This window comes from Bubalus kerabau, chromosome 5 (genome assembly GCF_029407905.1).
Source record: "Bubalus kerabau isolate K-KA32 ecotype Philippines breed swamp buffalo chromosome 5, PCC_UOA_SB_1v2, whole genome shotgun sequence".
Taxonomy (NCBI): domain Eukaryota; kingdom Metazoa; phylum Chordata; class Mammalia; order Artiodactyla; family Bovidae; genus Bubalus; species Bubalus kerabau.
Genome location: NC_073628.1, coordinates 83,324,981 through 83,341,743, shown reverse-complemented (window position 1 = coordinate 83,341,743; position 16,763 = coordinate 83,324,981). Strand labels below are relative to the sequence as shown.

The 16,763-nt window shown below is 41.2% G+C and overlaps 1 protein-coding gene across 1 annotated transcript in view; it reads left to right on the top strand.

Annotated features, from left to right (window-relative positions):
* Positions 1-74: 74 nt before the first annotated feature.
* Positions 75-16,763, top strand: part of LOC129654258 (uncharacterized) — a 33,223-nt gene continuing 16,534 nt past the window's right edge. Inside the window, exon 1 of the mRNA XM_055583765.1 lies at positions 75-764. Coding sequence (XP_055439740.1) covers positions 530-764 — 235 coding nt within the window. The 5' untranslated portion in view covers positions 75-529. The remainder of the gene's footprint in view (positions 765-16,763) is intronic.

The window sequence follows — 16,763 nt, the reverse complement described above, 5'->3', positions numbered from 1 at the left end:
GAAGTGGGGCTAAGGACACCAGTCGGGCACATCAGGGACGGCCGTGGCCCCTCACTTCCACCCCCCCTCCCCAGGGGTGGCGGTATAGGCATGGTAGCCAGCCGGTGACCTGTGCACACTTGGACGAGCGCACCGCAGGGGGCTTCGCGCCGGGGGCTTAGGCGCTCTTCCTGGTCCAGCACGCGACAACATCAGCGGACAGAAGGAGGCAAAGGGCAATGGAGACGGGGCAAGGCGGGCCGGGGAAGCGAGAAGCACCAGGGCGCAGGCCCAGGGATCAGAGGATAGGACGAACGAGGCACAAATGGAGTGCTGCCACGTAGCCCACGTGGCATAGATGCAGCAGAGGCATAGAACCGACAGTGGAGGTGGGGTGGCCGCCAGCTACTGCGAGGGGCCCGGAAGCCATTCTGAATGACCTGGAAGCGAAGCTGCTTCTGCGTCACGCCACGGAATCTGACCGCAAGAAACCTCCAGCGCAGGAGCGCTCCCCTGGCACCCAGGATGTCTATTGCCCTTCCTGGCCCCCATGGAGCTCCCCTATCGGGGCTTGAGCCGACCACCGCCAACACCCAGAGCCACAAGTGGCCCGGGAGAGCACTCTCCAGCCATGTACCGGTGCCTCCACAGCCCTCACGTGCAACTTGTTGTGCCCAGCTTCCCCCCTCGGGGACCGAGGGCACTTCTGTGCCCGGAGACACCACCAGCCATGGAGGCCAGGGAAGGACACCACATGAGGCGAGACGGGTTAGGTCCTAAACAGGGTAAGGGGGCACTGGGCGGTCACCGGTGTGGGGCAGGCCGGGAGCGGGGAAAAGCTGGAAGTGACGGGGAAGAGCAATAAACACGCACAGGGAGGGCCGGGGGACAGGGGCACGTGCGCTGTCTGGTGATCACAAAGACTGAGTCACGGCCGGCCACCTAGTTTTCAAGTAGGAATATTGCTATTTTTAAACAAAAACACGTCCACACCTGTTAAAGGATTTTGAGAGGCAGGTTGGAACCGCTGACCCTTATGTATACTATCAGCTGATTGAGTAGAATGATTTGAATTTGTTTCATGAATATAAAGATATTTTGCTGCATTGTTTTCCAAACATATACTACAGATTTACACTCCAAATAGTAACAGAGATGAATTTCAGGTGTTTAATACATTCATCACCTTTGGGTAATTTTTTTTCTTTTTTGTTTTATTCATCCTGTTGAGTATGTAATGGGTCCTAATTTTCTTGAATACATATGTTTCCTGATGACTAATGATATTATGCAAGTAAGCTTTTGGGTCATCACTTTTTTTGGCCAAACTTTTGTTGGGTTATTTGCCGTATTAGTACATTAAACTTCTTAATAATTGGGACTATGAGTCTTTTCTTAGAATAATATATATTTCAAATAAGTTTCTTCATACTTTGGCCTGTGTATTTACTCAGAAAATGCATTTGGTAAGCAGAAGTTCTTATTCATAATATATTTCAGTTCCTTTTATTTTCCTGTGTAGTTATTACTTTTCAAATCCTGGATAAGAAATAATTCCTACTCCAAGATTTTGAAAATGTTTCCTTATGCTTTATCTTCTAAGAGACAATTCTATTTTTATTTGCACTTATCTCTATAATCTATCTAGAATATATTTCTGTGTTCAGGGTGAGGTTGCTGTTGTTGTTAGTCACTAAGTCCAACTCTTTGTGACCCCATGGCCTATAGCCCTCCAACCTCCTCTGTCCATGTAATTTTCCAGGCAAGAATACTGGAATGGGTTGCCATTTCCTCCTCCAAGGGATCTTCCCAACCCAGCAATAGAACCTGTGTCCCCTGTCTCCTGCTTGGCAGGTGGATCATTACCACTGAGCCACCTGGGAAGCCCTTAGTATGAGGTAGGTGGTTACATTATTATTATTTTTTGTGTGTGCTTATTTAAACAAACTCATTCAATTTCTTAAAAATAGTAGAATTTCCTCTCACTTCACTGCAGTGGAACATTTCTTACACATAACATAACTTTGTAAAGTATTAATATATGTTTGTCTGTCTTCTGTTTTACTGGCCATTTGTTTTTCTTCCTCTTTTTATACTAAGGCTTCACAATCTTATTTACCAATGGTTTATAAGAGCCTTGATATCTGGTGGTAAATGATGATGATACCAGCAGTTGATATACCAGGCTCCTGTGTCCCTGGGATTCTCCAGGCAAGAACACTGGAGTGGGTTGCCATTTCCTTCTCCAATGCATGAGAGTGAAAAATGAAAATGAAGTCGCTCAGTCGTGTCTGACTCTCAGCCACCCCATGGACTGCAACCTACCAGGCTCCTCCGTCCGTGGAATTTTCCAGGCAAGAGTCCTGGAGTGGGGTGCCATTGCCTTCTCCGAAAATTGTGTTTACTAATCTTGATAATAAAAAAAAACTACTTAATCAGATGGTTGTATTGACGGCTATGATGATGTATGTTAATGTTTTGCAAAATACAATATTCTCTGAAAATGTATGTATGTATATACACTCTTGAGAGTCCCTTGAACTCTCAAGATCTTGAGAGCTCAAGGAGATCCAACTAGTCCATCCTAAAGGAAATCAGCCCTGAATATTCTTTGGAAGGACTGATGCTGAGGCTGAAGCTCTAATACTTTGGCCACCTGATGGCGGAGCACCGACTAATTGGAAAAGGCCCTGATATTGGGAAGGATGGAAAGCAGGAGGAGAAGGGGACAAAAGCGGATGAGATGGTAGGATGGCATCACTGACTCGATGGACATGCGTTTGAGCAAGCTCCAGGAGTTGGTCATGGACAGGGAAGCCTCATGTGCTGCACTCCACGGGATTACAAGGAGTTAGACATGACAGACAGAGAAGGCAATGGCACCCCACTCCAGTACTCTTGCCTGGAAAATCCCATGGATGGAGGAGCCTGGTAGGCTGCAGTCCATGGGGTCAGTAAGAGTCTGACAGGACTGAGTGACTTCACTTTCACTTTTCCCTTTCATGCATTGGGGAAGGAAATGGCAACCCACTCCAGTGTTCTTGCCTGGAGAATCCCAGGGACCGGGAAGTCTGCTGGGCTGCCGTCTATGGGGTCGCACAGAGTCGGACACAACTGAAGCGACTTAGCAGCAGTACCGGCAAACATGACAGAACAACTGAACCAAACTGATACATCAGTTCGGTTCAGTTCAGTCACTCAGTCGTGTCTGACTCTTTATGACCGCATGAACTGCGGCACGCTAGGCCTCCCTGTCCATCACCAACTGCTGGAGTTTACCCAAACTCATGTCCATTACACAGGCCTCTAGGGTTTCCCAGGTGGTTTAGCCTGCCAAGCAGGCTGACCCGCTTCAGTCTGCGGGTTGGGAAGATCCCTGGAGAAGGAAACGGTAACCCTCCTCAGTCTTCTTGCCTGGGAAATCCCATGGACAGAGAAACCTAGGGGGCTGTAGTGCATGGGATCACCAATGAGTTGGACATGACTTACTGACAAAACAAGGAACGGAAGGGTCCTCTAATCTCCCCAAAGGAGGGAGAAGGGGTGGAAGAGAGATGGGAGGTAAGCAGGTTGACAGGAGTCTATCAAAGTTACAACTCATTCTCAGGGCCTTCTTTCCCAATCCAAACTAGAAATTTCAAGCCAATGATCATTTGAAATTACATTATAATATTGCTACTCTCAGGATTAAAATGGAGAACTTAAATTCAGATAGATGTGTTTTCTGCATTTCCAAGAAATTAGAGACTCTGAGCGTGCCCACAGAAGATGTTCTTTGGCCCAAAACCTATAGCATGATTCCAGAAGAGTACAAGGGATAAGTTTTGTGGTTGTTGCTGTTGTTTGCCACTGAATTACATTGACTTCCACTCTCCCAGTTCCGTGCAAAATAAACCATTGCCATCCTCTAACCTAACCAGATTAGACAACGTATTCCAGATTCCAGCTTTAAGGGTCTCTTTCCTGGAATCACTTCTGTAGCATATGGTTTCTATTTTTTCTCTTTTTATCCTGGATTAATTTTTCAAGAAAACAAATTATTATATACTTGGTCATATTCATTCTCATATAACTTAACATCCATGTAGTTGTGTAATTTTTCTTCTCATTACTCCTTCAAATACAAATTTAAATGTAAATATTTATGGGGTAAATCTTCTGAAGAGGAAAGTGTATGAGAAACATACATATACACACACACACACACACACACACACACACACACTCACATATGTATATACAGATGTGTAAAGTCAAAGAAAGAAAGGGAAGTCACTCAGTCGTGTCCGACTCTTTGCGACCGTATAGACTGTAGCCTACCAGGTTTCACCGTCCATGGGATTTTCCAGGCAAGAATATAGGAGTGGGTTGCTATTTCCATCTCCAGGAGATCTTCCCGACCGAGGCATTGAACCCAGGTCGCCCGCATTGCAGGCAGAAGCTTTATCGTCTGAGCCACCAGGGATAGACAGATGTATATATATGTGTATATTCACACACACAAATATATGAATTATCCCCTGATATTTGAAGGTGATCTAGTTGATAAAAATTTTTATCCTAGCCTTCTTTTTTTGTGATTTTTCAAGAAGTTTCATTGGAATGTGGTTGCTTTTCAATGCTGTGTTAGTTTCTAATGTATAGCAATGTGAATCAGCATACGTATATATACATCCCCTCCCTTTTGTACTTCCTTGTTATTCAGCTCATCCCAGAGCATTAAGTAGAGTTCCCTGTGCTGTAACATTCTCACTAGGCATGTTTTTAAAATACATAAAATATTGCATTATATAACTACTGAGCAGTCTGATGGCTAGCCCAATCCTTGTCAGAGTCTCAGATGCAGTCCTTGGGAATATCAGCCTGTTGTGTAAATTTGTGGGTGGGGAAACAGTTGCAGGCAAGACCCGAACTTGTACATATCTTTTCTAGTTTATGCACAAATGAGTGCCCAATAAAAGACAGCTACATGATGTCATGAAACTGATAAAGATCATTTTTCATTACTTCCATGTCCAGCTTCCCCAAAGGGCAATTCCATTCATGGGACTGGAGAGATACTGAATTCATGGTGACTTAGAAGGAAAGGAATAAGAAAGTTGAATGTCCACAGACGTGTGGTTAGTTGAAACCAATATTCATCTCTTCTGATAATGACCTGTGAACACATAGGCTAGGTGTCAAATCTTGTGAAAGAAAAAGATCACAATTATCCTGGGGAACCAGAGAGAAATAAGAGGTCAATGGAAGCATTCCACACTATTCTATTTAATGCATATTCAGTATTCACTGCAACACTGATGCTAATTTTTCCGACCTAAGAGACTCTTTTGTGAACATTTTTGTCCTTAAGCCTTTATATAAAAGCAATTCTAGGGTATATACCTGAAAGTGGAGTTTTGGGATCATGTACAAGGGCATCTTAAACTTTCTCAGATATTAGCCAAATGTAATCTAAAGTACCGTAAAATATTTCTATTTAAATGCAAGCAGTGTGTTAGAGTTTCCTTTACATTTTTATAAGAGAATAATATTTTAGACTATTTTAAATCAATATTAAATAAGTGTATAGTGGTATCATCGTCCTTGTTGTTCAGTCGCTCAGTTGTGTCTGACTTTTTGCAACCCCATGGACTGCAGCATGCCAGGCTTCCCTGTCCTTCACCATCTCCTGTAGCTTACTAAAACTCAGGTCCATTGAGTTGACGATACCATCCAACCATCTCGTCCTCTGTTGTCCCCTTCTCTTCCTGCTTTCAAACTTTCCCAGAATCAGGGTCTTTTCTAAGAAGTCAGCTCTTCACATCATGTGGCCAAAGTAGTGGAGCTTCAGCTTCAGCATCAGTCCTCCAATGAATATTCAGGACTGATTTCCTTTAGGATTGACTTACTTGATATTCTTGAAGTCTTCTCCAATGCCACAGTTCAAAAACATCAATTCTTCAGCACTCAGCCTTAACAATTAGTATTTTAGACTATTGTAACTCCATTTTATAGGTGGACAAAGGTATCATATAATCTTTTAATTTGAATATTCCTGATCATCAATGCAATTGATTATTCTTTTATTTGTTTTCTGACTATTTTGATTATTCTTCTGCAGATTACCTGCCAGTCCAAAGTTTTCATCAATTATGCTCTTGGTCTTTTCCCTTTTTGTGTGTGCACATTTAATGTGTATCTTTGAGACTAACATTGGTGATTTAGTTACATTGCATATTTGTCATAGTATTTAAGGTCAATTTAAAAAAAAATAAAATCTTTTCTTCTGTGTGTGTGCTTAGTCACTCAGTCGAGTCTGACTCTTTGTGACCCCATAGGCTGTAGCCTGCCAGGGTCCTCGGTCTATGGGGATTCTCCAAGCAAGAATACTGGAGTGGGCTGTCATGCCCTGCTCCAGGGGATCTTCCCAAACCAGGGATTGAACCCAGGTCTCCCGCACTGCAGGCAGATTCTTTAGCATCTGAGCCACCAGGAAAGCCAGTGTTGTTTTATATTTTAGATGTCTAGTAGGTGGAGTCCCCCTTTGTACTTCTCTCTTTTTGATTGGAATGATGTTTATTTTGGAGATTATTTAGGAAAAATAATTTCTATCAGTGATATTGTTACTGTAGACTTATCACCTTTATTTTTGCATGAGCACATTTTTGTTTTAAACTTCAATGTTACTTCTGAGCAATTTCAAAGTGGTTTATTAATATTTTCTGTGTTATATTATTCTTATGATTTTTCATTTTCTGATCACTTTTTTCGCGTTTTTATATTCAGAATTTATAGAGAACTAACTTGGCATTTTTATTTAATTTATTTAATAAATCTTTTTATTCCTTAACACATTCTATCTATCTATCTATCTATCTATGTATCTATCTATCTAACCTTTTGGCCATACTAAGTGACATGCGGGATTTTAGTTACCCAACGAGAGATCGAACCTGTGCCGCTTCAGTGGAAGCTGAGAGACCTAACCACTGGATCTCCAGGGAAATCCCTAACACCTGGCATGTTTTTAATTTGCTTGTTTATTTAATTAATTTATTTTTAAAGACGGATATTTGCTTTTCCGAATTTGTTGGTTTCTGCCAAACATCAACATGAATCAGCCATAGGTATACATATGTCCTTTCCCTCTTGAACCTCCCTCCCCAAACCACCCCTCTAGGTTGATGCAGAGCCCCTTTTTGAGTTCCCTGAGCCATACAGCAAACTAGCTATCTATTTTACACGTGGTAATGTGAGTTTCCATGTTACTCTCTCAATATATCCCACCCTCTCCCTCCTCCCTTCTCCCCATTTCCATAAGTCTGTTCTCTATGTCTGTGTCTGCATTGCTGCTCTGAAAATATTTCCATCAGTACCATCTTTCTAGATTTCATATATATGTGTTCAGTTCCGTTCAGTTCAGTCGCTCAGCAGTGTCCGACTCTTTGCGACCCCATGAATTGCAGCACGCCAGGCCTCCCTGTTTATCACCAACTCCCGGAGTTGACTCAAACTCATGTCCATCAAGTCGGTGATGTCATCCAGCCATCTCATCCTCTGTGGTCCCTTTCCCCTCCTGCCCCCAATCCCTCCCAGCATCAGAGTCTTTTCCAGTGAGTCAACTCTTCGCATGAGGTGGCCAAAGTACTGGAGTTGCATCTTTAGCATCATTCCTTCCAAAGAACACCCAGGACTGGTATCCTTTAGAATGGACTGGTTGGATCTCCTTGCAGTCCAAGGGACTCTCAAGAGTCTTCTCCAACACCACAGTTCAAAAGCATCAATTCTTCAGCACTCAGCTTTCTTCACAGCCCAACTCTCACATCCATACATGACCACTGGAAAAACCATAGCCTTGACTAGACGGACCTTTGTTGGCAAAGTAATGACTCTGCTTTTGAATATGCTATCTAGGTTGGTCATAAATTTTCTCCCAAGGAGTAAGCGTCTTTTAAATTCATGGCTGCAGTCACCATCTGCAGTGATTTTGGAGCCCCCCAAAATAAAGTCTGACACTATTTCCACTGTTTCCCCATCTGTTTCCCATGAACTGATGGGACCAGATACCATGATCTTCGTTTTCTGAATGTTAAGCTTTAAGCCAACTTTTTACTCTCCTATTTCACTTTCATCAAGAGGCTTTTTAGTTCCTCTTCACTTTCTGCCCTAAGGGTGATGTCATCTGCATATCTGAGGTTATTGATATTTCTCCCGGCAATCTTGATTCCAGCTTGTGCTTCTTCCAGCCCAGCGTTTCTCATGATGTACTGTGTATATAAGTTAAATAAGCAGGGTGACAATATACAGCCTTGACGTACTCCTTTTCCTCTTTGGAACCAGTCTGTTGTTCCATGTCTAGTTCTAACTGTGGCTTCCTCACCTGCATATAGGTTTCTCAAGAGGCAGGTCAGATGGTCTGGTATTCCCATCTCTTTCAGAATTTTCCACTGTTTATTGTGATCCACACAGTGTTAGGATACCATATTTATCTTTCTCTTTCTGACTTGCTTCACTCTGTAATAGGCTCTAGGTTTATTCACTTCATTAGAAAGGACTCAGGTGTTCCTTTTATGACAGAATAATCTTCCGTTGTATATATGTACCACAGCTTCTTTATCTAGTCATCTGTCCATAGACATCTAGATTGCTTCCATATTCTGGCTATTGTAAATAGTACTCTAATAAACAGTGGCGTACATGTGTCTTTTTCAATTTCTCTAACCTGGCATGTTTTTAATAAGCTTTATTTGTGGTAAATAAGAACTATAAAATAATTAATAAAACGTATTCAGAGTTTGTTACTTTTTACAGTCTATTTTTAACTCTCATGCAATATATATATATATGTATATATAAATATTGAAGCATAGTTAGAAAATGAACATTTACCAGTAATTTCAAGAACTACCAAAGTATTATTAGTATTGAATCTAGATGTCTGATCTAGTGTAGTTTAATTTCACTCTATTTTATTCCATAGTTTATTACTCATTTAAATGTCAGTTATGCTTTCAGATATAATTTTGAACATCATTTTTAGACTTATTTCAAGACTTTGAAATGTTGCTCTTTACAGATTAATTTGATCAGAAATCAATTTTTAGCTGTCAACTTCATTTGGATTTTCAAGATTGCCTTTCTTATTGTTTTGTTTTAACTTTTGTTGAGAGTTCATTGTCAGCAAGAGCTTTTGGATTTTTTATTTTTCTTTTCTTCTGTTTGGCATTTTGAAATTAAGTAGCTCATAAGGAATTCCAGCTTTAAGACATGTTTGAGAGAGTGATTGCTAAGTCACACAGTCGTGTCCAACCCTTAGTGTCCCCATGAACTGTGCCCACCAGGCTGCTCTGTCCATGGAATTTTCCAGGCAAGAGGACTGGAGTGGGCTGACATTTCCTCCTCCAGGGGATCTTCCCAATCCAGGGAGATATGTTTAGTAGTACTTAATTATTTTCCCTTCTTTTATTCACTGATAGAAGTGGAAATACTGACTTCGAGTATTAAGTTAACCTGAGGTCCCCATAATCCTAACAATAAATTGGCACACCAACCAAGAAGGAGCAATACTCATGTGATAGTCAAACTCCTTGTTCTCGGATTTATTTCATATATGAACCCAACCGTCCTTGTTAGCTTTCTTCATGTTTATAGTTGCTCTGATTTTAAATAAAGGGCAACATCAAAGCTAGAAAAAACTTTCTGTACTGTGCCAGTTGTTTGGGCTGAGTTTCAGAACGGCTTCAGAATCCGATAGAAAAAGCAATTTTCAATTATTGGAAATAAGTACGATATACTTTCACAATATAATAGGTAGCCTACACTGTATACAAAGGGTCATTCTATGTCATATTGCCTTCTAATTTATGATTTTGAGGAACCACCGAGAATTTTTATGCAGTTAATGACATTTTAATCTATGCTGATTTATTTAGATTAGAAAATGTTACGTTTTCTAGTTTTGTGGATAACTTCTCAATAGCATTGCTTGTGTGATCATATGTACTCGTATGTATAGTATATCAGCAACTTCATTTTTTAGTTTGAACTGTTTCTGTTACATATATTTTATTTCCTTTTTTCTTTTGGAACAATTACAGTGACATAAAAATTAACTTACTTAAATTTACAAAATGCGTTATAGGAACCAGAAAACTGGTGCCTCTCACTGTGGCCTGTACAGACAGGACTGGAGATTGAAATGCTATGAGGAACTGATATTCTTTGGGAAGATTCAGCTTAAGCTTTTATCTATCATTAGTGTTCATGTCATAAGTGTATTCAGCTATTCATGAATTCTGTGTTTGTTCCACAGTAAGAACTACCTAGTCAAATACCTTACCTTTATGACTAAGAAACACAAGGATCCGACTTGTGACATTTGTTACAAACTGTCACAAGTTGGAAAGCATTCTTAAGATGATAAAAATTTACAAGTAAATGGATACAGTTCTTTGACATTAAGCATTGTAAAACTGTAAACTTAAACTGTAAAACTCCTACATTACCAGTTGAAAAGTATATTCGAGTTTAAGAACTGTGTTATAATGTTAACCTAATTATTTCTTACATAATCCAGTGGCCTGTAGTTGGATTACTTCCATCAGATAATTCAGGTTTAAGAAAACATAATTTAGCAATGGACTGGAATATATAATGGCTGCTTCTATGTACTATTCTGCTTGAGTGCATGCTGTGTGTTTGATTGTGACACCAAGGACAGCAGCCTTCCGGGCTCCTCTGTCCGTGGATGTTTCCAGCAAGAAGACTGAAGTGAGTTACCACTTCCTCCTCCAGGGGATCTTCCTGACCTAGGGATTAACCCCAGTTCTCCTGTGTCTCTTGCATTGGCAGGCAGATTCTTTACCACTGACCCACCTGAGAATTTCGTTCATTACTTGCAACAGTGCCGATCTACGCAAAACAAATTACACACCCTCATTATCCTAAACTAATGTCAGCCATGACGTCTCCGGAATAACAGCGTTTAACTTTCTTAAGGAAATTAGGTGTGACAGCAATGCAGCTTTCCCTTACCAAGCAATAAATAAGAGCTTGTTTTATTTTGGTTAGTCTGTGTGACTTCAAAAAGCAAAAGTTAAAAATATTCCATAAAATGATTATTTTCTACATTATATAGATGTTCTGAAATAAAAGTTCTAGTCAGTACTTTTTATGCATATCAGAAGATGGAATGTAAACAAAATTTGCACTTGAAGGTGGAAGATTAACTATATTAATTTAGATCCACAAAATGTGTTTTCTAAGTGTGAATGAGTGTTATCCAATTTTTATGTTTCTTTCTATAAAAATGAGATTTCTTGTTTTAAAATCTGCTCTTGGATACGTGCCTTACTCCTTTTCATAGAATTAATGTGGTTTGCATCATTTCTCAGACAGGACTCTTGGTGTCTCTTTCTTTCATCTGGACTGGTGTGAGTCCATACCTTTTGTAAGGTCTGTATGGACACAGGACTCTTACAGAAAAGTACAGTCTAGTTCGCTCTGTAGAGAAAAACAAGTGATGTTCTTTCTGTTCTTCTTGGTCACATTTCTGTCTTATATCAGAAAGTTTGGGTTCATATTCTGATCAAAAGAAGTGATATTTATTATGTCTTATCAGTTATTTTATTCTTTACTATAAAAGTACATTTAATTACACTTAACAAACTTACCTGCTCACCTATTTTCTGTATTGAAATCGAATTCTGTAATTTCTTTTGTATATTTTCCCTTGTGTACAGGAATAATAAGAATTACATTTACACTCATTAGATGTAGCAACTAGTTGAAACACACACACATAATTTTTTCTTCACAACAGTTTTATGAAATAGATGTTATTATGTCTCAGTTAAGGAAGACAAGATAGGAAAAGGATGACTAACCACTCCTAGGATACAGACCAAGTAAATGGTAAACTAAAGATTCATCCTCAAACAGCCTAATTTCAGAGTTCATATCTTTTAAAATTTATTTTCTATCTCACATAGCATTTTTAGTAATTTCTTCATTAAAATTGTATATAACATAAAACAAAGTAATTGTTCCAAACAACTGACCGTGTACTTCAGTTCAGTTCAGTTCAGTTCATTTGCGCAGTCCTGTCTGACTCTTTGTGACCCCATGAACTGCAGCTTGCCAGGCTTCCCTGTCCATCACCACCTCCCAGAGCTTGCTCAAGCTCATGTCCATCGAGTCGGTGATGGCAGTGGCACTGAGTAACCTCTCTCTCTGCCAGTAGTGCTTCGAGCCCCATTAGATCTGCTGACCCGTGGGACTTTAGTGGCAGAGCAGTTGCAGCTGGTGCCCCTGGGCGTCCAGTCCGCTGCAGTCTTCCTGTCTGACTGCTGCGTGTAGACATTAAGCTTCAGCTCGGTGCTGAATATTCTCTGACTCTTAATGAGTATTGCTTGTACATGTGAGTAGAAATAGGATGTTTAAATTATTTTGCATCTTCTTCTTCTTCTTATTTATACTTCTATTCCTGTTTATCATGAGGCAAGATACTCTGACCTACCAAGGCACAAAGTCAGGCACGTGTGACAGTGCTCCATTATCAAATGGAAGTGGGAATGAAGGAGACAGGGCTTGAGCAGGGCTGAGGAAAAGTAGCTTGTGTGAAGGAGGTAGCTCACATCCCCATGGCTCCAACTCATATATCACATTCTTGAGCCCAGGAAAGACAGTACTGTGGGATATAAAGAGACCACCTAAAGCTGACAGCTGGGGCCATCTAGTTTCTGTCTGGGGGTACCTCTAAAGGACAGGGCTGAACGGAGGCTCGACCAGGAGACTTGTCACAGAGCACAGCCAAGAGCAGACCTCAGCACAGCCGTACCTGTGAGCTATTACTCTGCACCCTGTTACCAGGCAGCAAGTCCTGTTCAGCCATTTTCAATGGGCTCCTCCCCCCAAGGAAGCAACTGTCAGTGAGTGACTGTTAGTGGGGACAACCAGGCAAGGTCAGCGGAGCAGGGGTTGTCACGTGGATAGTGAGGTAAGAGTCAATCCTGGCCTCCCCTCCAGGATGCTCCAGTTCATCCAGCCTCAGACCAATGGTGATGTGGGGGCATCAGGGCACATGTGGGGGTCTGTGTCCTGTTGACCCTCCAGAGCCCTCACTGCGGCCTCTACTGGCCGCGGCCAGGCCTTGAGGAGGCAGTGACCCTCTCCCCGCCTCTGCCACCTCCTGGCAGCACCATCTGCCCTGGATACCATCTGCAAGACCTGCTCCCACACCCCCCACATGGCTGGCCTGAGGAGCCGGAGGGCCAGTTGCGTTTGGCGCCTGGCTCCCTCAGCAATGACAGCTGAGCAGGGTCTGAGGACCCAGCGCTGAGGGCGCTGCCAGCTGAGCTCTCACTCTGCCAGAACTGGACCCTGGAGGGTAAGCCGTGCCTCAGGACCTGCCCTTTCTTGTCAGAACAGAAACTAACACTCATGAGGTATTTACGGGAACAGTTACCTGACCCTGACCTGGCCCCCAGATCTAGAGCTCTGACAGCAAGATGTTTAAACACCTCACCATGCTCCTGCCTCAGCTTTCTAGGAAAGGGCTTCCCTGAGAGCTTTCAGGCAGTTTGGGGTTTTTAAGGCATGAGCCACTCCTCTCCTTGCAGGGCCCTCAGTACGTCTTTCTGGGCTCCACACCCTGACCTTCTGTTGTTGTTTAGCCTTCCTGTAAGTTGGGCATAGGGACTTGTTTTTCAGTAAAAGGCAGAGCTTCAGTCAGGGTAATTGCCTGTTTGCTTTTGCCTTTAAGGCGAAATGCCAAATGACCAGCTCGATACCAATTCATGAAATGTGGCCAATGGTTTGGTGGAATGATTAGCGGCACAATTGTAAGATTCATGGAAAAAGAATCTTGAAGATGGTCTGTAGGTAGATGTCTTTAGAAACAGGATAGGAAGATATTTGTGTTCCATGTGAATTAGTAAAAAGAAAACCAACCAACCAAACAAACACACACACAAAAAAGAGGTACTTTAGCAATCAAGTGACTAAGATGGCTTCTCCTATGAATGTCTGTGAGCATCCTGCTCAGCCACCTCTGTCTTTGCTCAGTGACTCATGAACAAAGCAGCTCTGGTGACAAGGATGGGATCAGCATGAGGTTACCAACGCTGAATTCTACCCCCAAGGCTGGCCTAGCTGTTGACTCTGTTGAGTGTCCTTATCCCCAAAATGGAGACTGACCCTGAGTTCACTGAGGTGATCAGCCAGCTACCTGGTGGCAGGCTGACTACATCAAATCCCTTTCTTTATCCAAGTGGGTAACATCTTGCTTTCCTTACTCAGAAAATGAATTTGCTTTCCTTGTCCACAGTGCTTCCCCCTAGACTACCATGACTGCTATAGCCACGGTCATGGTTTCCCACACAGCTTTGCTTCTGAAGTAAATCCTGCAGAATTCCCTTTCTAGTGTGTTTCTCCATCAGGTAGGCTGTAAGAGCTACAGTCCTGTGAAACTTCAAGGAGGCTTTGAAATAACTATTTTATAGTGCACACAAACACACACCTCCTAATGACCTAGTTACACACTCATCTTTGCACTGCTGTGTAGGAGTTTTGAGGCTGCAATGAAATTTATTTAATGAATCAGGCCTAAGAAGTCAATTTGATTAAAAGATATATCATCTTGGGTGGGCCAAATTTAATTAATCCAAAGGCCTTTAAAAGACGGTGTGTGCGTGTTAGTCGCTAAGATGTGTCTGAATCTTTTGTGACCCCATGAATGAAAGCCCACCAGGCTCCTCTGTTCATGGGGTTTCCCAGCCAAGAATCCTGAAGCAGATTGCTATTTCCTTTTCTAGGGGATCTTCCTGATGCAGGGATCAACCCAGGTCTCCTGTATTAGCAGGTGGCTTCCTTAGCCTTGAGCCACATTGGAAATTCTGTTAAAAAAGGATAGACCCTTTTTATGTCCAAAGATTCCAGGCTTCATTTCATATAGTTTCCAGTCATGAGTTTTAGCTCCTGGCTATATGCCTTGCCAAAGTTCTCTTCTTTAATCAGCTACCAGAAATGGGTGAACCAGTCCCTTGTAATAAGTATTGCTTCTTTTATTGAATTTCTGTGCACAAAAGTAATTCATGTTATTAGAGATTATTTCTAACCCAAGAAGCACTTTTGTTAATTACATTTCTTTATTTTTGATTATAATTTTTACAACTGATGGACCAATGTTGTCACCTGATGATTCAGTAAGCACCATAATTTATGTTAGGCATCACTCTTCCTGTTGCACAGTTTTGTGGGTTTTGACAAATGCATCATGCCATGTGTCCACCATTGTAATATTGTATAGATAGTTTTAGGACCCTAAAGACCCCTGGGCTCCACTTATTCTTCCTCTTTCTCCTCCCCTTGCACCAAACTTCTGGCAGTCCCTGATCTTTTCAACACCTGTAGAGCTTTGCCTTTTCCAGAATGTCATATAGGTGAAAGCATGCCTTTTGATTCAGGATTTTGAGAATGACTTCTTTCACTTAGTAATAGTTCTTTAAACCTTCTCCCTTTCTTTCAAGGCTCAGTAACTCATTCCTTTACCTACCAAATACTAATCTGTTGTATGAATGCATCACAGTTTATTCACTTACTGAAGGACAACTTGATTCCTTCCAATTTTGGGCAATTATGAATAAAGTTGCTCTGAACATCTGGGTGGAAGCTTTCATGTTTTCAGTGCATTTGGATAATTAGCTAGGAGTGTGATTGCGGTATGACATGATAGGTAGCCTATATTTAGCTTCATAAGAAGCCCATAAAGTGCTTGTACCGTTTTACATTCCAACAACAGTTAATAACTTGAGTTCCTTTTGCTCTGTATCTTCACCAATATTTGGGATTTTCTGTTTATTGGAGTTTAACCACTCTGATAATTGGCGTAGTGGTATCTGCTTTTAAAAGAAATGAATTTTTCATTCTTTCTTACTTTACTTTAGACCTTATTTTTGTATTTATTTGTTTATTTAGTAGTGTAGCTGTAGTGTAGTACCTGAAAACGTTAATCCTAGAACCTGGTTTCTTAGGTTCAAATTCCAACTCTACCTTTTACTCCTTGGTGACATAGGTTAGCTATTTAACATGTGCTTCAGTAACTTTATGGGTTTCCACAGTAAAGAGCTCAGATGCTAAAGAATCCACCTGCAGTGTACAAGACCTGGGTTTGTACCCTGGGTCTGGAAGATCCCCTGGAGAAGGGAATGGCAGCCCACTCCAGTATTCTTTGGTGAATCCAGTATACAGAGGTTTTAGTCCATGGGGTCACCAAGAGTTGGACAGGAATAAGTGACTTTCACTTTTTTCAGTAGCCTGAATGATAAGCTATACCTCACAGAGTTGTTACAGTAATTAGGTTTAGATTATTCTGGAACATATAAATAGCAATGAGTATCTGGCCCGTCCTAAACTCTTTTATTATTTAATTGTATAAAATAACTTCATTTTTTGTCAAGAGGAAGCCATTTAGAAGGTAAATAATTCCAAATATAGGTAGAATAATGGTAATTATTTTAATTTTAAATTAATTTTAAGGAAAACTTTCACATACTGAGAACATTCCTCCATTGCTGCAGCATTACCATATTCAGTTATGACTCCACTATTTAAATTGTAATTCAGTCACTTCACAGTTGTAGGTCTTTTCACAAACCTTCAATATTGAGAAGGGCAGCCTAAAGAGTTCTTCTTTATTTAATGAAGGGGAAAAGGATGCATTTTAACCCCCACTATTTTGTAATTTTGTTTGATCATGGCTTTGACTTGATGAAACTGAGTTCAGTATAATAAATGAAATTGCA